Genomic DNA, 24,824 nt, shown 5'->3' on the forward strand with positions numbered 1-24,824 from the left:
GGTAACAAAAGATTTCTAAAGTGTAAGGCAAATAAATGCTTTTGTCTTTGTGGTCTTCCTGAATGGATAATTAGAGGAAGTTGACAAGCTTCCCACCCTTTTAATCAGATGATTCCCATGATTGCTCTCCCATGTTTCACTACTTTCCTAGTTTGCTCAGACCCTCATGAAAAGGCTCCTTATTTGGATAACTAGAACATTAAACCAGCCTGATAATATGCAGGTGCTGAAACCTGAGTGTGTAAGCATAAGTTTCCCAGTAGGTAAGAGAAGAAAAACACCTGAGGAAGTGGACATGTTCACTTCAGAGGTACTTGTTTCAATTCATTTTCAAATGATGTCACAAGTAAATACACCTTTGGAACATCATTATATAAATTCTTTATCCCAAATTTTAACCATCTGATGTTCCAACTCCCAGTTTTTGCCAGTGGTATTTAGTCAAAGGTAGCAACTGCTATAACAATGACAGGAATCCATGAACACCTTCACACACCTCGGGCTTATGAGACGCTCATCGCAATCCATCAGCAGATTCAAAGCAGGAGCTCTGACACCAAAGAGCACCAGAAAGACCAATTCACAAGAGTTTACCAGACAGGAAGAAGTCTTCACCCGGAAGTGAGAGTGCCCATGGACAGAATACCCCAACATTCAAAATCTTTTGCAAATTCACTTGTTTTATTTTTCTATGACATGTAAATTGCAAGTGTTTGTGTGAACTGGGTTACATACATTAGGCAGGGTAGATAAACAAGATTTATACATTTTAAAACACACTACAATGAAAATAAATTATCTTTTATACCCCAGCTCTTTCACCACTCTCCTCAAGTGAGTTGACTCTTCCGTTCCCTTCCCCATGAGGCCACTATTCCTGACAATTTGTGATCAATTTTGTCATCATCATTTGTGGCCTCGACTCTTTCCTGCTTACCTTTCCTGGAGGTTTCTCTTTACCCTCTTACATCATGCTCTTAGCATATTTTTCCTTCTCCCTGTAAGCAACTAGCAGGTGCGCTTTATGAATGCTTTCTTGAAGTACTGCTTAGCTTCAAGACCAGGAACTGTTGTAGCAAGACTTTTTCTATATCCATAGCAAGAAGGTAGGGCCAATTCCATGATTACATGCACACACGCACACATACACTTTATGGACCCAGCTCGTCCTCATATGATGAATCCTCTGTACCATACTATTTACACAGTAGCATTAAAAGAACCCATAGATTTTCCACACCTCTCTCCCACAGGGCTAAAATTTAACCTTCAGGATTCACAGACAGAACATAACCAAATCAATAAAATATCTCATCCATACTGGGCATGAATCAATAACAACACACAATAATTTTATGGGTATGAAGTATAAGGATTTTCAGAGTTGTTCCAAGTTAGGATCTTGCTCTAACAATTTACGGAGAGCTTCTCCATGTCAACGAAATGAAATCATGCAGGCTTATGCTTTTGTTTGTCACATCAATGTTCAACACCTGTTGAGAACCAAAGAAAAAGTATTGTATCGGGCATTTATTGTTTGAAATTTTCTGCACACATATCAGGTGCAGGTCAATAGTTCACATAAACCCCTACTATTTTCATAATCCGAGGTCTCGCTCACATGGCCTCACACTTTCAGGTGAGAAAGGTGTTTTCTAATTTCCTAGAGTACAAATATTGCTCAGTGATAGGGATCATGGATATAGGACCACTGGTGAGAAACGACTACATAGACAAGTTGGAGAGGTGCCCACTCTTGCCCTCTTCTGGGGTGTGCCTTTTCCTTGAAGTCCTCCTTTTATTTTCTCTTCTCCTATTCCCTCCACCCTGAGGACTGCCCAGTAAGAGTCTAATACTCCTACTTTTTTCTAGGCAAATACCTTCCGGAGGACTTTGCTGTATGCACATGAGACTGCATGTCAGTCCATGAGCTGGTTCACAACAGAATTAGGCAAAGTCCATTAAGACCTCTCAGTAAAGTTGGAAAAGTTGGTTTGACAAGAAAATGACAGTATCAGGAAACAAAATATATAAACCCTAATAAAAACTTTTGTTTCAGATCTAGAAATCAGAGGAAATATCCTCTCCTCTGGTAGAAATACCATTTTCTATCACATATTTATATCATATAAAAACAAAAGAACAGAATATTTAATTATAAAATAGTAAGAATTGGAATACAAATTCAAATAGTGAAATAAATCTATGTATTTTAAATTGTTAAAAGGTATTAATACTCCTTCACATTCAGGGTCGACCTCTTTCAAATTACTTTGTTGTAGAATTATTCATGTATCTCCACCCAACATTTTCTTTTGGATTAATTGCTTACAACATTAAAATGTTTGGATAAAACTCTATGTCTACAGAAACTTCAAAGAGCTTTCTGTAAGTTTAAAATAAAACAAGTAATTGGTAGGAAAAACTTATTTCATAGTTTTGTTTTCCCTTTTTGTGTGGAATTTTTTTCTTCATGAAATAGTGAAACAAATTTTAGCTGATGGTGTCACTTTATATTTGATGAAATATGGCGGTTCAAGTTGTTTGGAGGCTGGTCTCTGATACAGAGATGAAGGAGTAAAGACAAAGTTTTTCAGACAAGAAAAACACGGAAAGGAAGGACCCAGACCAAACCATGAAGTTTCTCTTTATCTCCATGCTTCCCAAGCAGACCAACTGAACACAGAGATTCCTGGAGGATTTTCAGAAGAGAACAAACAGCATTTGGAAAGGAAACGGGATTTGCACAAGACTGACCAGGGCTGTGAAGTGTCACTGGACTTGTCATGGGCCACCCACCTGTGTTGCAGGGCTGTAGGTGAAGGTGGGTGTTTCATTCCCACTCCTCAGAGAGATGCTCACGCTGGTGACACTGCCCACGCCCCAGATTTCAATGTAGCCCAATCTCAAAGGGTTTGTAGCAACAACATAATTGTTAAAAATTACATGACTCTGCATTGTATTCTGTCAAATTGGAAATAAAAAAGGGGGACAGTAACATTAGTTCAATTTTCTCCCAACCTCTTTTTATGCATAAATGTAAATCTTGGAATAAGCTACCTCTGGGTCATCATCCTGTGTCCTCAGCTATTGGGGATCACGATTTCAGTACTCTAGCCCCTGTTGCCTACTACATCTACTTTGCACAAACGCCAGCAGGGTCTTTAGCCATTCCTTCAGTTCTACAGGAAAGTCTCAAACATCAAGAAACTTATGTTCTACCTGTGGAGAAGTCACAAAATATGCAGACCATTCCAAGGCAACACTGGAACCGGGCTAGACTATATAGAAACAGTCTATCCATCTGTGAAATGGTAAACCTACGTAAGTTACTGATGAGACGTGAATGGTTCCCATCACAGCAAACTTTCTAGGAACACAGGAAATCTCCATGTGAAATGTGGAGGAAGGGAAGTGTTCTCGTTTGGATGTGAGGTGTCTCCCAAAAGCTCATGTGTGATGCAATGCAGGACCATTCAGAGGCAAAATTATTGTGTTATGAGAGCCTTAACCAATCAGTGAATTAATCCTCTGATAGGATTAACTGAGTGGTAACTAAAGGTGGGTAGGGTGTGACTGGAGGAGGGGGGATTGGGGCATGCCTTTGGGGTATGTATTTGGTATCTTGCAAGTGGAGTCTTCCTCTCTCTCTCCCTTTCTCTCTGCTTCCTGATCATCCTGGGAGCTACTTCCTTATGCCATGTCTTCTGTCATGATGTCCTGCCTCACCTCCTGCCCCAAGGAATGGAGCCAGCTGTCTATGGACTGAGATTTCTGAAACTGTGAGCTCTCAAATAAACTTTTCCTCCTTTACAATTGTTCTGGTCAGGTAAGTTTAAGTCACAGCACTAAAATGGGAAGAATGAATTAACAAGATGAGCAAGGAAGGAATTTTAGGTGTATTTTGTGCCCTCCTGGCATTGGGTTCCCATTAAACCAGCAGAACTCCACTTTCCCATCACACTCACCTGGCTGGCAGAAAAGCGGGCCAAATAATAGAGTCCCAAAGTATCTGCAAACAAACAAGGCAAATATGACTGAGGCTTACGTCAGAGAAATTGCCTACTTGTCTTGGCTGAAAGAAGGGATTATTTTTGTGAGTTTGTTTTACTTTTCTTCTTATATTGCATAGCTGTTTTGTAATATGAATCCTCCTTATGGAGACCAGGCAGACTCTGCAGCCAACCCCAGTGAAAACAAACACCACTCTCATGCCACTTCTCTTCCTTGAGGTTCTACCATTCCCATCATCTTCTGGGTCATCTCAGGACTTCCGTATTCTTCCCCTAGATGTATACTTACACACATATGAATGCAGATACACACACACACACAAGCACCAAGGTTGGGCCCTTGGTGGGTTTAACTTGAGAGGCATTGGGAAGTTTTCAAAATGCAATCTCCAGAGAACAAATTAGAGCCGTCTTTGTCCTTTACCCCTAATGTATGCCACCAACCCAGGGAGAGTATAAAGTTTGGCACATCTGGTGAAAGTGGACTCATTGGGACCCTGGTCTCAGGCACGCCCACTCTAATTCCCATCCTCATCGCTTTCTCCCTCTTCCCTATATACTAGCCTCTTTCTCATTTATCACCACTCCATCAATATCCATTGGCTATTATCACCAGAAAGATAAGTTTAAATTACATAAATTTAAATTAATTAAAATTAAATAAAATAGAAATTTAGTTTCTCAGATGCACTTGTCATCTTTGTGTCTGATAGCCACATATGGCTAGTACTATACTGGACAGAGAAGATATACAGCATCTCCACCACTGCAGAAAGTTCTACTGGATAAACTTGAGTTATCCTTCTAAGAAGTAACAAATTTCCATGAACTCTTAATGGAAAGTTCCCCCCAAAATAGCACAACTCATAGAGGCATTGTCTTGCTGGAACAGTAAACCATGGAACCAGGGAATATGCCTTTGACCATAAATCATAGAAACACTGGCTATAAACAAACTTTCCCTGTGGATCCCTACTATAGTCATTCACAGAGGATTAGGATAGCCGAATAACGGTGAGAGATTTAGCATTAAGCATCATTTACATGAAGCATAAGAATCATGTACTAAATGGATTACACACTTGAATAAGAAAATAACTGTATTTTAAAAGGCAAAAATATTTTAACATGAAAAGGGAAAAAAACAGGGACATATGATATCCAGGAGCCCAGTCAATTGTATGGACCTGAATCCCAGACGACCCCTACTCACCAATGCTTTCCCCATCATCCCAGAAGAGCCAGCCCTCAGCAGATCCCTCATCATCCAAGGCAACCTTGAAGCCCATGAATTTCTGGCGGCTGCAGTGAGGTGGGAGAGAGGTATTAGGTAAAACCAAAGCCACAGTCACAAGCCAAATGTTTTCTCATAAAATCAAAGAAGCAAAATTAAGAGTGGGTACTAAGATTCAAGAGACTTGTGACCAGCTATGATTCTGTCTCCATAGAGCCAGATGACTTCATGTCAGGAGTGAATTATTCATAAATGACTACAGGGGAATTTTCCTTCAGGGCTCTTCAAGAAATTAAAAGAAAACCAACTGGGTTCCTTCTTTCCTTTTTTCTGAGGAAAATTCTGACACTGGAATCCATCTTTCATGGTGGATTTCCTAAACACATGAAGTGGGATCTTTTCACAAATGTCCTCAGTTCATCATTTTCATCCACATCTGGGGAATCAAATGACTAAGGGTCTAAGGATTTCAGGAGTGATATCAGACAGATGTGGATTTCAGTCACTGTCCATCTACTTAACTAGCTGTGCGACTCTGAATAAATCACTTAGCCTCCTAAAGCCCTGCGTTGCCATCTGTGCAATCAGAATGACAAGAGTCCCTAACGTAAAGGATTTTTTCCTTATAAAAAGGAAAAATATTTTAACTCTACTCTCCAAGTAGAGTGCCCCATATTACTACAGTTCCAAACATAGAATGATGATCACTTGATGTCAGTTACTGCTGATAATTATATTGATCTAGGTCAAGAATTTATAAATGTTTTATATAAGCAATCTCAGACTTGGGGATGAGTTATCATATGGCTTCACCAAATTTTTAGCAACATATTCCTTTTTTTTTTTTTTTTTGGTACCAGAAATTGAACTCAGGGCTGCTCTCCACCACTGAATCACAACCCCAGCCCTGTTTTATATTTTATTAGAGATAGGATCTTTCTGAGCTGCTTAGGGTCTCACTAAATTGCTGAGGCTGGTGTTGAACTTGCAATCCTCCTGTCTCAGCTTTCCAGGTCACTGGGATTATAGGTGTGCACCACTGCACCCAACATGGTAATATATTTCTTAGATCATATAAGATCCAGGTAGGCTCCTAAAATTCTCATGAATCACAATTGCTACTGTTTTGATTTCTATTTGAAATATCACTTCTGAGACCTATCATCTCACCAAATAAATCTAAAAGAGCTGTTAATTGTTCAGAGTACAGCATTTGAAAAATGAAAAACACAAACAAATAAACAAAAAGAGAGGTGCTTAGTAAAACCACCCTTGGCCTTTAGAATGATGCTTCTGGGATTCCTGGTATTCATTACAAATCAGTGAGCAACCTAGATGCAGTGCCGTATGCCTGCGAACCCAGTGACTCAGGAGGCTAAAGCAGGAGGATCACAGATTTGAGGCTAGCCTAGGCAACTTAGCAAGAACCTGACTCAAAATAAAATTTAAAAAGTCTGGGGATATAGCTCAGTGGAAGAACACCCCTGAGATCAATTCCCAAACCAGAAAAAGAAAAGGAAAGGAAGGAAAGAAATCAGTGAGCAAAGACGTAGGGAAAGTAGGACACCAGCCGGGTACTCACCTCAAGTGAGTGTTCCGGGCAGGCTCCTGCCAGGGCAGGATGTAGCCCCCACGGACATGAAGGTTAATGTGCTCCAGAGGGGCTGCCAACTCCTTCCACACTCCCCGCGCGTTAATATCCACACCCTGAGGGACGATGACAGGAGGAGGAGATGAGGGAGAGGACACGGGCTGCCCTGAACAGAGCATCTGGAACACACCTCCTCTGCCTCACTGACCAGCTACCTGCTCACCGCCACTCAGCACCCAGATGGTCAGCTTCTGCCTTCCGCCAGCTGCTGTGGGAAGTCCTGCTTGGCCGCTCTAATGTCCTGTGAGGGTCACTTGTCTTTTCAGGATGGCTACGCCACATCCCACCTGAGGTCCTAGCAAGGATCCCAACCCACAACCAGTTTCCATGTCACAGAGCAGAGTCACAGGAGGCCACGTGGCCATTCCTTCACTTCTCCTGGCTCCCGACATACTCTGCACAATGGCAGGTCTAGAGCGGCTCCTTCACCAAGCGTCCCCTGAGTTGCCATCTCCCTCACGCTCTACTCCCACCCACGTAACCAAAGATCGTGCCTCCTAATTCACAGAAAAGATCAAAATGAGCTCACATACTTTGTGTTTCCTCCTCTTCTACTCCACGTCTGAGCCTTGGTGATTGACATCTTTGTCTCGCTCATGTGTGAGAGAGGCTCTCTACGTCTGACTCAATCACTGGAATCCCATGGAACCTTCCACAAGTGCTCACCTAGAGCAGGGCTTCTCAGCATTGGCACTACTGACGTTTAGGGCCAGATCAGTCTCTGTTCTGAGGCTTCCCTGTGCTCTTTGACATGCAGCAGCATCTTCAGCATCTAAACACTAGACCCAGCAGCATCTCCTTCCACCACACTGTGACACCCAAAATGGTCCCACACATTGAGAAAGGTCCCCTGGGAAACACAATTCCCCAACTAAGGAGTTTCCATAGAGATAAGCAGCAGTGGACATTTAAAAAAATAAAATGAGGCATACATTAAACTTTATTTACAAAATAGTTGAAAGCCAGAGTTGGCTGTGAACCAGGTTTCACGAATATCTACTCTACAACCAAAAACAGGGTGCAAAGCCTGTGAACATTAATAAAGAGGAATTTCTTCATTAATCTCACCCAGGAGACATTCAGATTACTTGAGCATTAAAGTGTCCCTTTCCTATAAATGACTTGCTGCATCAAGTTTATCTTTCCATTTTATTTCTTCTACCTCTCCTTCTTCAGCTAAAGCTGTCTTCTACTAAAAATATTGGGTAAAGACCTTCATTCTACAAAAATTCTTTCTTGGTCCTCACATTTTGCTTTCTTTAATGTGGCACACATACTTATTGACAAATGCATTAGCGTTTATAAAAGCAAACACTGGCTCCTCTACATAGTGAGCGCCATAGGGAATGGGGTCCAGGATTCCAACACCGAGAGCTAGAACAGGACGTGGCTCCTGTGGAAGGCAGGGCCAGCAGGAGATGTGGGAGATGCCGGGAGTACAAAATATAGGGAGGACCTCATACTCCAGGTCACAGTCCAGGTCATCAAACGATGGCAGGCCACACTGCACTGGGTGCCCAGGGTCCTCCCTGCTTTAGCCCTAGCAACACAGAAGCCCAACACATCAAAAGAACCAGAAGTGAATACAACAGTCCACGTGCACACCAGAGCCAAGGCTAAGCCAACTAAACCAAGTTGGCTGCCCACTGCCCCAGAAAGTCCTGGAGGAAAAGTCACAGCAGATTCCAAACACATCACCACACACAGACTACAGGCGACAGAGATGGGAAGACAAGAAGGAGTGCTTCACAGGACATCCAAGAGGAGGAACTCCGTGGCCAAGGAGCCACCCGGTTTTCAGGAATCCCCTGCCAATCCGAGGATGGGCAGGACCTGCATACAGATGCTGCCTGCCTGCATTCCTCCTGCACTTCTAGGCCTCTGCATTCTTCTGCTCAGGACAGCACAAGAGGAAGCCTGACATCAGCCGACGCACACCTCAGTCTTCCTCAAGCATCCTCCAGGACCCACGCCAACCCTACACAACTGAAAGCTCTCTTCTCCCTCTTCTCTGGTCGAGGCTTGTGCACTGACTACATCTGCAAGGGCCAGGCCCAGGTCTGAGCATTCTTCACACACTGCCGCATACTCCACTCACTAGGTAACTAGTATAGACTCATGGTCTTTCAGCATCTGTAATGCAGATGAAGAAATCTAAAAGAAGACAGAGGGTAAAGAACTCTGGACTTCGGGATCTTCCACAGGACTGGATACAAGTAAAGCTACAGCACAACTTAAGATACCACTTGTGTCTCAGCAGAGGGAGCAGTGACTGTAGAGGAAAAGGCGGAAACTCCCATGACCACCCACAAGCCAGGCACTGAGCGAGACGCTGCATGTGCTATTTCACAAGGCTCCTGGGAAGGAGTGGACTTGGCACCTCTGGAGGAGAGACACTGAGGCCATAAAGGTAACACTGACGTGCACAGGACCACACAGCCAGCTTGACCCTGCGGGTCTGTCGGATATCAAATCTCCACTCACCAGGTGCAGGTTGAATGAACATTTAGGAAAACTCACCGTGTAGAAATCGTACCAGCGGGCCACAGGGAAATAGGCGGTGACACTTCTGGCACTCTAAAATTAAACACAAACAAGCTGTAAGCGGGGCCTCTGTATCTACCACAGTCAACAGTTTACACAGAAACAAAGCTCAGTGAGTGTCTCTGACCAACTCATCACGGCTCTCTAACATCAAACACAAACATGGCCTGAGCAGCAGGCACTGTTTTCTGAGACACTATGTGCAGGAAAAGGATAATGAGCATGTGGTGGCTGACACCAATCTGTCTCCAAGTCCTGAAGACCAGCACGACTGGAGAAGTTTCCATACTTCACCCTTTGCAAACATGAAAATGTTCATGGTCCCAAAACAAGGGACTTGAACAAAGCCTTGGAGATCCAGGAAGTGATGAATGTGATTTATGATTTGCTCACAGGCTCACAGGAATACCTGCTAAACAGAAAACCCCTCAGGGTGGATGTGCCTCAGAAGAACACTGCAGAGGAAGGGCAGGATTTTAGGAAGATGTGATTACTTGGCGTTTTAATCAGAAACCTCAGCTTACAAGAGGATGTGAAGATGGCCCTTGCTGCTTGCAGAACCTGCTAGAGAAGCAAGGGCAGGGCTGGCAAAGGAAGGAAGGCGCACCATGCTGCTGGAAGTCTACAGGAAAGTTGGTTTCAATGGGGACAGAGCACTGTGGTGAATTCTTCACTAAGGCCCCATCTAACCCTGGACTCCTCATTTGAGTTAATAAACTAACAAGGATATCTCAATGTATACTAAGGGTACTTTTTCTCTTGATTGTCTGATGAACTTGAGCTGCTAGGCTGACTTACATCTGGAGGGAACTGAGGCAAGCACACCTATGTGCTCCACCCCTGCCCAGGGGAAGCAAGACAAAAGGTAGATCAAACACCCATGTCCCAGGACCCACACACATCGGGGTTCTTCTCCTGCCCTATTCACACCCTCACACCTGGGACACACTACAATCAGAGGCCTCCATACTCACAGCCTGCAGGACTGGGCTGACCAGGAAGGCTGGACCCAGCAGAAACTGATCATCTATGTCCCAGGTCACCCTGTCTGACACAAACCTGGGAAGTAGAAGAAGATGTCACAGTGAGAGTCCCAGCGCAACGCCTCTAGGAACAACTTACATTCAGAGGCGACCCCCACACCCAACTCCATCTTTTAACATCCTTAGTTTTTGCGTATATTGAGCAGGAACATGCAGGTTTCCAATTCTACATGTCATGGTGCCTCAAATTCACAAGTGGTTTAAATATGTTCATTATACTTTTATGAAAAAATCTCTAATTTCTGCCTGGCACATTCTAAACGTGAAGAAGGCCACCAATGCCTTCTCCTGTGATTCCAAATTATTTTTGCCAAGGCTAATATAATCAAACAGCTACACCAGATACAGAAGTCTCCACGTGGATAAATTAGATAGAAATTAGGCTGTGTTCCATAATTTCAAATATTTTTCACTCTACAAATAGTCTTTCCTCAATGACACATGGTATGAATAACACTGAGTACAAACACTGAGTGTTCACTGCATGCAGACATTTTGACAAAATCTTTCACATCTTCTTTTGGAAGATATCTTGGTTTGCATCAACCGCCACCCTACAGAATGATAAACACTGGCTCCTCCTCACTGGGATCCCAGCTGGACACTCACTCATGCAGAAGAGGCCGCACCACAGTGCTGCCCTCCGTGTGGGCCTTGAACATCAAGGTGTACAGATATGGCAACAGGGTGTACCGGGTCTCTAGCACACTTCTGGAAATATCCACAAAGGCAGCATCCCAGGACACAGGGTCTTGTCTCTGCAGAAGGAAATACAGGATGTTGACAGCACACTCTGGAGAAGCAAGGGTCCCCAGCAAGTAACGGAAAGCTTGTTCCCAGTGCATCACACACCACTAAGCTAAAGGCAATGAGAGGTGACACTCCAAGCATACACTGAGGAGTCTGGTAATGGACAGTGAGGTGCTCCCAGGAGAGCTCATGAATATATGTGGAAGAATCCTTCCTAAATCCCAAGATTTATCTAGTAATACTGGGGGTTCAACTAATTGGGAGGAGTATTGATGATTTTGAAACTCTCCCCAGGAACAAAGGCAGCTGAACTATGCCTCAAACACAGAGGCTGCATAGAATGGGCTGCAGACCTGCACACCGTGGGAGGGAGGAGGAAGGCCCTACCCTGGTGCCAATGGTGTTGTGGTTCCTGGAGAAGGGGTAAAAGGCTCCCAGCTGCATCCAGCGAGCACACATCTCATACTCAGCATCTTCAAAGAACCCACAGATATCTGCTCCTGTCTGAAACCAGAGGAAATAAAACCAGCCTGTGGGTGATTGCTCAAGATTGTGGCTGTCCTCTTGGGGATGAGGAGGATCAGAGGACACTTACATAGGAGATGCCAAACAGGCTGAACTCCATCATGCCTGCAATAAGAACCATGGCGGTCAGCTGAGGCACGCATGTCCTGCCCTCTCCTCCCTCCTGTCCCCAAGGATGCCAACTCCCTTCCCTGCAGCAGAGGCCCTGGGAACAGGCCACACACCAATGATAGATTTCTTCAGCTGGTCCCATGCGGCAGTGTTGTCTCCCAGCCAGTGTCCTCCCCAACGGCCAGAAGAGGGGAATGTGGAGCGGGTGATGACGATCCCTCGCTGGCCGGTCACCTCCTGCACAGCCCTGGTAGGAGGGGAACATGCAGGAGAATTGAGATCACAGCAAGAACAATGGAAGTGCAACTTCCCTCTCACGGCTCTGGAGCCAAGTGCCTGGTGAGAAAACGTAACTGCATGTGTGGAGGGAATATGGAAATCCATGCAGTAGAAAGGACCTTGATGACTGATCCACAGCAGCACAGCCACTGTACAAGGCTTTCCAATGAACTTCACCATGTTACGTATCCACTGAGTTAGCCCCAACATCACTAAATCTTATTATATGTTCGTCCTTTGTTTTGTATATTTGAGAAAAAGATGTTTTCTATATTTGAGAAAAAGATGGAAAATTTATGGAATACACATGGAATAAATGAGGTAATCATTAAGTTCTAAAAGTAGCTACTGTGCTAATTCCACAGAAGATCCATTTTCTGTACATCAAGAATGGAAAAGTATGCTACTAGAGATGGGACAGTTTGATATACATTGCAGAGGTTTCCATCCTTTGACCTCTTGGAACTAACGCTATTACAGCACCAACTACATTATTGTCATACTTACTGATGTCCCTCTCCTGTGACTGTCCATAGTTAGGACTACTGGTTTCTCACTGATAAGACTATGAGTAATTTTAATCTGTTCTCCGAAGTACAATAACAGCGTCTGGCTCCATGTTCAAGAATTGGTATTTTTAATATATAACAATTCCTGTGGAGTTACTATTAAGTACTCCTCAAATATTGGAATGAATTCTCATATGAAAAATGGGGATGCTATGCGCATCACCCCCTTTCCCTACAGCTTGGGCCAATTGGAGAAGGAAGACGATGACTCACTCATGAGTGGGTCTGGTCTGGGACCACCCATACAGGCTGTGCACATCATAATGTCGCACCCGGGAGCCATCTGCAAGAATCTGCTCGCTCTCCATGCACAGGGTCTTACTGCTCAGGCCCCGGTCTCTGGACTCCAGATCTGAGGGAAAACATTTAGAAAATGAAAACAGACCCTGATTCTTCATGCCATTAACATCTATAGAAGACTGAACTCTGGAACTAAAGACTAACCCGACCTCAGCATGTTTCCTGGGGGGAGCTGAGATGGGGGAAAGAACAAGGGCTTTTCAAACACATACAGTGAAATTGGATTTCAGCTAGATTTTGAACATGTAAATTATTTCATATCATTTTATCTTCATTCTAAGATGAAGATAGGGTTCTCTGTTGGACAGTTCAGAGCACTCGTATGTGGAACACTGCATCATCTGTGAAGGACACAGGACTCATGGAGAGCATATTTTCTGGAACCTGGACTTGAGTGCAAGAACACCTCAAAAGTCCTTCAGTTCCACAACACAGAAAAAGAGCTACTTTACCAACTGGTGGTAAAATAATTTCCTGTGGATTTATTAATTAATTTCAAAGAGCAAGGAAATATAGCCCTTAGAATGCTTTGTCTTTTTTATTACTGTTTATATTTTTACAGACTCTATTTTGATTCATTGTACACAAATGAGGTGTATCTTCTCATTTCTGTGATTGTGCACAATGAAAACACTACTACGATCAAGAGCAATTTGGGATTGGATCCTAAAATGACCCACTGAAGGCCAAAGCAGCAGTATTTCAGGTGGGCCACTGGGAGACCATAAGGCTCTATCCATATCACCATGTTAATATTGATGAATTGATAGGTGAACAGCTATGAAGGGGTAATGAAAAATGTGGGAGGTGGGTACTACGTGAGGAAGCAGATCACCAGGGGCATGAATGCCCTTCAATGATAATATTGTCCCATGTTCCCCCCAACACCTGGAATCCTGGTCACAAACAGGTGAAGAGTTTCCACTATGACCAGGGATAAAATTCTGAATATGTTAGCCAAAGTAATAGTTTTCCCTTTAAGATGAACATCACAGGTATGCTCGGACAGATTTGGAAAAATGAAGAGAATCAGTGCTCTCTGCACAAATCAACAATTAGCCCAAGGAGTTCAGTCACGTGCACACACCCAAGAGGGTAAAGTGCTTCAAATGTCTTTATACCTGTAGCCTCAATAAAATCTCAGAACCCTGAGACTGTGCCCCCAGTGATCAGGGGAGATCTCTGCCTCTTGGGCTCTGGCAACAGTCATCTTCCCTCTAGCCAGTGCTCTGCATGTGGAGGGGACCAAGGGTCCTTACATGGCATATAAGGAGGACGGTTCAGACTGGTATCACTGCAGCCTGAAGGAACAGCCCCATTGACAAAGCTCGATGGTTCATTCATATCCTAGAAATGTCAAACACAGACATCACTTACTTTAAAGATAATTACCTACAGAAAATTCAGAGACAATGGAGTAGGGAATAAATCATTCAACATCTAGTAAGCCTTAGAGATTCTTGCCATTGGGAGGTTCACCAAATCCTGATGAGATTTGGACAGGAAGCTAAAGTACCTCTACAGAATTCATGCCTAGAGACTTCAAAAATATCTCCCTCAGAACCATCAAAATTCCAGGATTTCCTACAAATCACCCTGGGGGTGTGCTAGCAGGACCCTGCTGGGATGCTGGGTAGCAGGGGTGTGGGGGCTGCTCCAATGGCCACTGGAGGAAGTGCTGTCCTAACCCTTCTATTTATTCCCTGGAGGATTAGCACCATCTTACTGAACACCAGTGCTCCCTCTGCTCAGACAGCAATGACACACACACACTTACAATCCACATGCCGTCAAACTTCAAGCTCCTCTCTGGATTCTGCGGGTTGTTGTACAGCTCTGCAATTTCCCTCTTCCACCACAAGGTAGTTGAATTTCGGAAAAAGTCTGGGAAGGCCACATAAGCTCGGTATTTCTATAAAAACAAAATGTAAGACATTTCTTCAAAACAAACATGTTAGGCAGCAAGCAGGCATCTTTAAGAACTACATGATACCAAGTACCACTGGATGGTAGACTGGGATAGCCTGAATAGAGCCACCTCATACGCATTGAGGAAACACATTGAGGGCACTGAAGAAAATAAGGGCAATTTTCACACATGGGAAAACGGCCATAAACTACTTCCTTGCCAGGCCCTCATGAGTGCTATCTACCAACACCGTGGCTCACTATCCCCTGCTTCACATGCCCAACCTACATTTTCCATCCTGCCATTTCCTACACTCTTCCCAAAGACTCTGCAGGAACCAGGGAAAAGGCACGCCCTACAGGCACTCTTCCAGAGGGAAAGCAACATCCAGGGTGTATGGCACCCTGTCATCTCCACTGGGAAAGTGGGGAAGGGAAAGACTACATTTCATAACATCAGACGGGCATGAATGACTGTTTTCTCTGGCTTCAAACTCATGTGTGCATTTCAGTTGTGTGGAACTCACCACTGGAGGACTGAACAGAGAGATTTTAAGAAATCTCTAATTCTCTTCCTCTACACTCATATAGGAACAACAATGTCTACATCTTAACATGAAAAGTGGTTCCAAGGTATCAGTTCCAATCTAGACTATAAGCTCTTCAGAAGCAAGGACCTTGTATTATAATCTGCTGACTGACCTGGAGGTTCCACACAATACACAGCTTAGGATCTACCCTAGTAACAAAATAACAATAAATGCTCTGGGTTCAAACAGATGCACAGCAGCAAATATCAGTAAATGTGGTGTATGGACTCCATGTTGTTGCTTAGGGCACAGCAGAGCCTGGGGTGTGTCTTGAAACAACTGCCATCTCTGTGTGCATTACAGGGGTCAAGAGCTCAAGAATGCTGATGTGAAGGTAGGGAAATGACAAAGACTTGGTGTAGGGGAGCTCCAGCTCTTACACACACAACAAGACAAGTAGAAACTCATATTTCTAGATAAAAGGAAAAGAAGAACACCACAAAGAAAACACAGATGGAGCAGCATGCACAGATCTGGCTCACAGGGACTGAGAGGCATGGTGCCATGTCACTGAGAAACCTGGGATGCCTTTGTTGCAAAACAGAAAAAGCCCCGGACTGGCACTGAGGACATTTTGGCAGAAACAGAGCTCCAGTTATGGCCATGTCAGAAACCATGGCCTGAGATGGGGAGTGGGTATTAGAGAAAATGGCCAAGGACAGCTGTTTCTGGTGAGAGTTGTATCCTATGTGGGAAATGAAGGCAGTTATGCCAAGAATGGTTTCATAACCTCACTCCATGCCACTGTGATGATCCTTGCCCATATAACAAACATTCCCTGCCATGTTTCAATTTAATTCTTGTGTCTCTTCTGTCCTCACTTTCCCCCATCTTCAACCAGAGCTGTGCACATCTGCATAAAGGGCCCAGGCTGACTTAACACAGTTCACTGCATGCTACCACAGTTCAATTCCCAGAATTACTGAATCACCATGCAAGTTTTCACCCAGAAATCGACTTTTCCATGGATTCCTGGCCATTTGCTTCTTTGTGTGCCTTCCTCTTTCTTTGTGTTTCTTCCTGGGTCATTGTTTCCTCAGCAATGATAGACTGAACATGACTGATCCCAATCTAAGCAGCCCTGCCAAGTGGGTCTCATATAAATTTTATAATTGTTCAGTCTCCTGACAATGTCTAGGAGCTACCTAATAAAGTGATTCTTGTCAAAGACATACCTGGCATTAGGGGCAAGAAAAATTTTTGTGAAGGATGCCCTGCTATCAGAGTTAAGGGCATCCCTAGTCACTGCTCACTAAATGTCACAGGATGCTCCAACTTCGCTGTGATAACCCACACTGCCACACACACATCTGAATCCCCTCAATATTAGAGTCAGCATGGCCATAATTGCTAATTAGCTGTAGAATTCATAGGAAATAGCCAACCCTGTAATTGATGAAAATGCATGTCTAACAACATAAACATCTAGAGACAAGGAATATGTGTCTCAGAGTGGCTCTGTCATGGCCAGTTGTGAGTCCACATGGAGTGTCTGGATGGCCAAACTTCAAGTGAAGTCTGTAACAGTCAACTACGTTCTCTCCCTTGAAACCTTACTAGAGGCATACCCAGATACATGAAGAGACAAATGAACAGACTGGTTCAGTGATTCATTGAGTCATAATAAAGAGATATGAAGAGATAAGGAACCAGTTCCCTAGTAGGGGAAAAAATCTTAAAATAAGTCTGAATCATTCTTTTCAGTCTTCAGACACTACCCAAGTTCAGGTTCTATTTTTCCTACTGCATCTACCACCACCAAGTTTAGATGCACAGTCCACTAGCCAAGTACACTGATCCCATGTTGACTCTACCATTTTGCATTAAGAGGGCTATTGCTACCACCTGGGGAGCAGGAAGTCAGACACCAGCACCAGGTAACCATACACCACTGTATTACAGCACTGACTGGTCTCACTGTAATGTAGAAGGCATCCTATTCCTGAGCCCTTGCTCATAAGAATATGATTCCATCTAAATGTAGATCTTTCTCTCTAGGAATGACCAATTACCTAAAACTTATGTAATCTTAAAAAGGCATGAATATTTGGCCCTACTCCTGCTAGTCTCATCCTTGGTGATAGGAGTCTTTGTCTCATACTCTATCCACTGGATAGAATCTTACAATGCCTGCAAAAAGATCCCACAGGGGTCTTTGCCCTGGAATGCTAAGTGGTCAACACCACCATTCACTGCTGCTCTGCTCTGTTCCCACAGTGCTTATATTTCAGCAATTTAATCCATGATCCGGATAGAGGTTGAGACACTAAAACTCATACTTCCTTGTTGACCCAACAGAAGCTGGCCTCCTTTTCCCTTCAACCCTGGCAGCTGCCCTGGGAACTAGGACTTTTCTTTCACTTCCCAACTCCTCTCTGGAGGTTGCATAGACCTCACATTTTCTTCTACAGATCCTGGTCAGAAAAAATTATCATTGTGGAAGAAAAGATAAAGAAGGTAAGGACGTTCAGACGAGTAACTCTCCACATGAGTTCCCACTAACCCTGAGGGTCCTGTTCACAGGTAACTCACAATTGACCACAACCTGGCTGAGTGATTTAGCATAGAACTGGAACTCAGGATCAGACAGAAGTCTCCCTGGACCAGTGTGAAACTACACATGTATTCAAACAACAAATACTTCTGAAGCAGGGAGAAAACCAGGTCGGAATCAAGGGACATTTTGATCCATTACAGGCAAGAAGCTGCTTCAAAGATGGGAAAAACTTGTAATTAAATGCTGGAAATCAAGAGAGATCCTAGGCCATATGGGAGTGGGGGCCAAGATTACAAGTAATAAGATGAAGAAGACAACCAATGAAAAAAAATTGTACAGAGGAAAAAGCCAATCACTCACACAAAAGTTGGAGTTTCTAATTACAAGGGACACCCAAGGCAATGACAATACAAGAAGTGCTCTAATTCTAAGAAAAGATAGCTCATGTTCACGTTTCATGCAGTGGACAGTCCATCACTCCTTGCAATATGACATTCCTGAACTGACAGTGACCGTTGTGTGACCAAAAGCCATGTAATATAATAATCTTAACTGTTTGAGTAAGAAATCCCACAGAGAGCAATACCCACTCTCCCCAACCTGGAGGAGGACTGTATGTAAAGAAACCAGCACACAGTCTGATACCCAGGACACAGTCCCTAGGTAGGCATGTCCAGTATGGTGAGTATGGCTGCCCCTTCCTGACATCCTGGACTCCACCCAAACACAAAGAGCCTTTTACCTCCACTTGACTGTCCCAGTCTAGAGAGCTGTTAATAACAACATCAGGGTAATCAGGCCAGACCTGCAGAGAGAAAATATTTAACAGCAATTCATTAGGCAGATCCCTTATGTAGGATTTCCTAAGACAATACGTCATGGCTCTAGGGGTAATATATTAGGGCTCATCTAGAGAACACAAGATTTCACAGAGTCATTAGGTGCATCAATAGATACTGACTAACAAATGAAAGCTACTCACCTCAGGGTACACAAGGAAAGGCAAAAAAAAAAAAAAAAAAAAACACCACAAACACACTACCCATGGTCCTCCCCCATGAGAGAGACCAGTGGTCACCACTTAGATCATACCTTTCCCCACACAATGCCTCCTCCGTTTGGATATCTGATGAAGACATCATCTTCCACTCCCCGAGTGAAAGCAGGATAGGGCTGAGTCTCATTGCCAGAAATGGCTGGGTCCTGCAAGCAAACCACAAGTCAGGTACACGAACCAAAGAGAGAGATTGGCAAGAGACAGAAAAAAAAAAAAAAAAAAAACTTAGGCAGAGGGAGGTGCATAGCTGCCCCCTGCCCTCTAGAGTATCTGGGAATCCCTGGAATTGGACTTTTCTTATTGGACCTGGATTTCTATGCTCTTCACATGGAAGGAGAGACAAGGAAAGTGTCCTCCACCAAAGCCCAGTCCTTCTCCAACACACTCCACACATGCAAATAGGACTCACCAGGATGAGGATGACCCTCATCCCATCGGCTCTCATGCGATTGATCAGAGCTGGAAACCCAGCAAAGTTGGGGCTCAGGGTGAAGTCCAGCTGCCGCTCCATGTAGTCGATGTCGGAGTACTGCACATCCTAGGGGAGGACACAGGAACCTGAGTGGCTGCTGGTGGTGAAAGTCCAGCTTCCAGAGGAGAACCACCCTCCACCCCTGATGGGGAATTCAAATGGCCTCATTTTGACTCTTGCAAATCCTAGCCCTGTCAGTATGGACCATGGGAAATTTTGGATTTTTCAAACTTTTACTCTCAATAGAAAAAAATATAAATGAGCCAAAAATTGAGGGATAATTCCTATATATACTGGTGGATGTGAGAATAAGTAAAAACAGTAGTTGGGAAAGTATGTTAAAATATATGGCCATTATAAGGATTAATTGCTGTTACCTTCCCCAGGGTTACCGAAATTAACAATAGTTTGTATTCAGAATAATAAAAAGTTAACTATTTGTTTGTAATACAATCTGGATGGTAAGTCTACTACAAAATAACAAAGACGGGAAAAAAGCTGATAAAATAATGTTTTCAGTGCACAAAACTATTGGGACCCAATAAGACATACTCACTGAATTTGAGCTAATTTGTTTTATTACAACTACTGTTTTTGAGAGAACTTCTATTCTCATGGAGCCAAGGACTTTTAGGATAAATATCTTGAAATCAAACAAAAGATATGGAAGGAAACACAGTATAGTACAAAACTTGTGACGCCTGCCCTATCTTCTTACTCTGAGTCATTGCATCCCTAGTGCTATAATATAGGAGCAAGGCCCCTGCCTGTTTTACTATTGGGATGGAACTCAGTGTGGCATATCAGAAAACAATTTCGTGTTTTTGCAGAACCTCACAAAAACCCAAAAACTAAATCCAGACACAGAGATGCCTAAGTTAGCTACAAGGTCACAGAGCCAGTGCGCCATGACCTAGACATACATAGGGGATCTGGGCAGCCACCATCTCATCATACAAGCTGGCGATCTCAGAGTCACTCTCGTATCCATAGCGACACAGCTGGAACCCCAGGGACCAGTAAGGTACCATCACAGGCCGGCCAATCACCTGGAAAATGGACAGAAATATTATTCTTTACAGGAGGACTGGAAATAACTTGTACACAAAATAATACTTTTCTAGTGCCCCAAGATAGACAATCAACAAATTCAAATCCAGAGAGAAACACAGTAGATATGAAGCCACTGGGATACCTTGAGAAAGCTTCTTGCTACACTAAAGCCCCTCACGTGGAATTCTGGACAATCTAAATGTACTCTCATTCCTACAGGTGCCCTAGGTTATTACTGAAGAGCACAGATCCCAGAGGGAAAATGCCTGGGTTAGCTCTCAGGCTCCATGTCCTCCTAGTTCTGTGACCTCAAACAAAATTAAGGTATCTCTTCATGTTCTATTCTTTGATGATAAATTACAAGATAATTGAAATGACTGTCTCACACTGTTTGATGAGGATTTAAAGAGATATTAATTGTAACATGCTCTGACATGCAGTAAGAGATTGGTAAGGAACACTGTACGTTTTTGCTGTCACAAAAATGGTTCCTATCACCACCGCTCCCAAACATCACCACCATCACCACACCATCACCATTATCCCCACCATCACCACCATCCTCACACCATCACCATCAACCCCACCATCACCACCATCATCACACCATCACCACCACTATCAACACTACCATGTCCAGCACTTTAACTAACATCACTATGACCATCAACACCATTATCATCTCTATCACCACCTTACCTACCCCAGACACCCCCACATTACCATTACCATCATCAGCACCTACTTCACCACCACTACCAACACTCCTAGGCTCATTTCCTCACCAATCCACAATCACCATTCCACAACCCCTCCTACCAATACCCCTAGCACGACTATCAGCACTGCAATCCCTATCCTCTCTATCACCACTTCACACCACTAGCTCAGCATTATCCCAGATGCAGTGAGGACTTTGCCTAATGTGCAATAATTAGGTCATAATTTAATGGATACTGGAAAGCATTTATTGCTGCTTATTATAAAACAAATATAAAAATTATCTCTCTAAAAATGATCAATCATTCTAGCTGTCACATTGAGTTATAAGGGTGAATATAGTTTTTGGAACATGGAATGTGCCATATACATAGTTGATGACCACAAGAATTCCCTCCTACCTCAGTGTACTGTTGGGTGACAAGCTCTGGAGTTGGCCCCAGGAACACATAAAAATCCAGAATTCCCCCTGTGGTACGGTAGGTGAGGGCAGGTGTGGGCTGGAAAGTCACATCTGAAAAGATAGGAAAGTGACAAATAAAACTATGCTGGAAACCTTCAAACAGGAATGATCCATGAAATCCATACTTCTCTCTCTCTCTCTTGCACAAATGAAACGGAAAAAGTTCAGTGAAAGTCTACAGAGTCCCATCCCAGGATGTTTTCACTTTGGTGTGCTTTATTATCTCATTATACTTATCATTCTGCTATTTTAAAACTACTAATATAACTTCTGCTTCAGAATAGTTGTAGACTCAAGTAGTGGCAAAAAGACTACTCAGAGTTCTGTGAGCACTTCACCCAGCATCCATCAAAGATAACGTCTTGTAAAGCCTTGTAGATTGTCAAACCAGGAAACTGATATTGATAAAATATTATTAGGTCAAGTTCAGACCTTTCTCAGATTGCACAAGATTTTACATACACATTTTATCACCAATCCTTGATTTTTCAACCCTTTTTTATATACAGTATGATTTTTTTTATATCCTCATATTCAAAGAGTAAGTGCTGTGACTTATAACTGCAAAATTAGTACAAACTATGGCATTACCTCCAATTTGATAACCTCCAGGACACCTGGGACTCACTTGAATTTCCTATTCTTCATATGGAGTTTTTGCAAAATAGAACTGTACCAAAGTATGTTATAGCATATTATAAGATTTAAGTAAACACAATTGGGAAGCCGGGAACCTCAAAATACTTTTGACACAAGGCTGCTGCTAGGTCAAATTCTACAATTACAAAACATGATTGACTGATAGCAAAAATGTAGAGAGTGCTCGCATCATCCTACCCATGGCATTGCTGTTCAGCAGGAGAACTCCATGGGCACTGCCGTCCTCCTCCAGACCCATGTAGTAGGGGTGGACACCATAGGAATTCTTCTTGTACTGAGAATTAGGGGGAGAAATGCAAGAAGAGTAGAAGTCAATGTGCCTGCGAAACAATTCCAAGAAAAATCTCTTTGCTAAGATGGATTTGTCTTCCCTCTGAAATGACTAAAATACATGAGAAACACACATGAAAATTTGCCCATAGTCTAAGAGCAGAAAAAGACAATCCAAGTTGAGTCTGGAATCATGAAGCACAAGGTGACCATCATGTGGGAGGACAGAGGCAGAGACTCATATCCACAGTGCTCTGTGCTTACCCCAGGGGGTTCGTCTCTGGAAAACATGCCCCATGTGTGCCAGTTCAAGTCTCTCCTGAAGGCTGTGTGCTCATTTTCCCCAAAGCCATAGATGTACTTGGAGGGAAGGCGGGTGGAGATGCGGATGAACATGTCATTGAAGGTGAAGCCGAGGAGCTGAGAGTCCCAGCTGCAACACACACACACCAAGGGTACATTCAGAAGAGAAAAGTATCTTTCCTCTTGGCTTCAAAATGCTGATCTCCAAGGACAAGAGAATCTTTGATTCTCCCCACAATGCAGAACCCAACATCTCCCAAACACAGCACAAAGTCTGCTTGATTAAAGTAATCCCAGATCTCCCTGCTGTAACCCTAGGAGTGCTCCTTCATATTCTATTTCACTCTTACATGGCCTCTTTTCAGTGCCGCTTCCACAAATCCATAATGTCTCACCATCTCACCTACTACCACTCCACACAAGCCTTCCTTCAGCTCTTTCTCTCTGATAGCCCATTCCCCACAGGTTTTCAGAGTGATGTGTTTGAATATATCACATCATGTGTCACTCCCGGTTGACACTCTTCCATGTCTTCTCATGGACACACCTCGTGAAGCCTTCCAGGCTGCACCTGATCCAAGTCGTCCTAGCACCCCGGCTTCATCTCCCACCACGTACCCCCTTACTCACTTCTTTGGATTTCTTCCATTCCTTGACATGCCAAGTTTCCTCCTATATCGTGGCCTAGGTTCTTACTCTATCACAAATGCTTTTCCCTGCTTACATGGCTTCCTGTCGGGGGTTCCTTCTCTCCATCCAGATTCAATTCCCAATGCTAACCCTTCAATGAGACCTACTCTCTCCACAGTATCAAAAGCAGTAACCTCACCAAAAGTCTTGATTACCTGCTCATTTACTTAGAGTAGTTATCATTGTCAACTACCGTTTGATAATGTCATGTGAATTATTGTTGTGGCAATGAGATCAGATGCCTTATCCATCTATGAACATAGTACCTAAAACAATACCCAATATAATGAAACATCCCATAAACATTGGGTGGATGAATTCCAGGAACATGCAACAGATTCAGTCATCATTTTCAGTTTGCAAAACTCTTCTCATTAGATCATAGCTGGAGGAAATAGCTTACTCATGGATCTGGAAACCAACAGTAGGAGGCCTGAGCCAGGTATCATAAGGACAATAGGTCAAACAAGGAATATACAGTTGCCTGGAAATTTCTAAAAAGAAAGGAGCCACTTACATTACACTGCCTGTACTTTTCCGGCGAATTTCAATCCCAAAAGGATTCTCCTTAATGAGGACATCATAGAGTCGACTCTCAGAGGTGCTGGATGGAGCCCTGGTTATGTTCAAGGGGACTGGGACTTCATACCGACTGTTGTTGGGATCATAAATCTAGAGCAGAGGAAACTGACTTTAATTAAGGATACGGGTAGAGGGAATGAGTTCTGGGTTTCTATCAAACACAGATTAATAATATTGGATGATGGAATTCAAAACACGTAGAAGACAGGATGTTTAACTTTATCATCACTAAGAAATAAGAGATGCTTCCTTAATAGATAACCTGATTATTCTGAATCAATCAAACCATAATTAAAATTATACCAAAAAGAAAAATATATACATTGTGTAAATGTACAATTTTTTAAAAAGTGTGTATTTCTGTCAAAAACCGTTTAGGCACGGTTTCCAGCATCTGTCTGAGGGGTTGAGGGTGGGTGGGGAGTGAGAGAAGAATGGAGGATCTTTAGATTATGTAGAAGGAAATGAGGGCGCATATGAAAGATGGGGAAATGAGACAGGCATCATTACCCTATGTACATGTACGATTACACAAATGGT

At 43.3% G+C, this 24,824-nt stretch overlaps 1 protein-coding gene across 1 annotated transcript in view; it reads right to left on the reverse strand.

The window, feature by feature from the left end:
- Positions 1-662: 662 nt before the first annotated feature.
- The window catches only part of MGAM (maltase-glucoamylase), a 130,060-nt gene continuing 105,898 nt past the window's right edge, over positions 663-24,824 (reverse strand). Inside the window, exons 50-71 of the mRNA XM_079152536.1 lie at positions 24,220-24,374; positions 22,974-23,142; positions 22,617-22,713; positions 21,718-21,830; positions 20,467-20,592; positions 19,481-19,609; positions 19,107-19,217; positions 18,757-18,819; positions 14,797-14,931; positions 14,279-14,366; positions 12,933-13,071; positions 11,985-12,118; positions 11,831-11,865; positions 11,623-11,739; positions 11,095-11,243; positions 10,417-10,501; positions 9,419-9,475; positions 6,830-6,954; positions 5,227-5,315; positions 3,969-4,012; positions 2,800-2,964; positions 663-1,493 (exon numbers count right to left, since the gene is read on the reverse strand). Coding sequence (XP_079008662.1) covers positions 1,416-1,493; positions 2,800-2,964; positions 3,969-4,012; positions 5,227-5,315; positions 6,830-6,954; positions 9,419-9,475; positions 10,417-10,501; positions 11,095-11,243; positions 11,623-11,739; positions 11,831-11,865; positions 11,985-12,118; positions 12,933-13,071; positions 14,279-14,366; positions 14,797-14,931; positions 18,757-18,819; positions 19,107-19,217; positions 19,481-19,609; positions 20,467-20,592; positions 21,718-21,830; positions 22,617-22,713; positions 22,974-23,142; positions 24,220-24,374 — 2,403 coding nt within the window. The 3' untranslated portion in view covers positions 663-1,415. The remainder of the gene's footprint in view (positions 1,494-2,799; positions 2,965-3,968; positions 4,013-5,226; positions 5,316-6,829; positions 6,955-9,418; positions 9,476-10,416; positions 10,502-11,094; positions 11,244-11,622; positions 11,740-11,830; positions 11,866-11,984; positions 12,119-12,932; positions 13,072-14,278; positions 14,367-14,796; positions 14,932-18,756; positions 18,820-19,106; positions 19,218-19,480; positions 19,610-20,466; positions 20,593-21,717; positions 21,831-22,616; positions 22,714-22,973; positions 23,143-24,219; positions 24,375-24,824) is intronic.

This window comes from Sciurus vulgaris, assembly GCF_902686455.1.
Source record: "Sciurus vulgaris genome assembly, chromosome: 8".
NCBI lineage: Eukaryota > Metazoa > Chordata > Mammalia > Rodentia > Sciuridae > Sciurus > Sciurus vulgaris.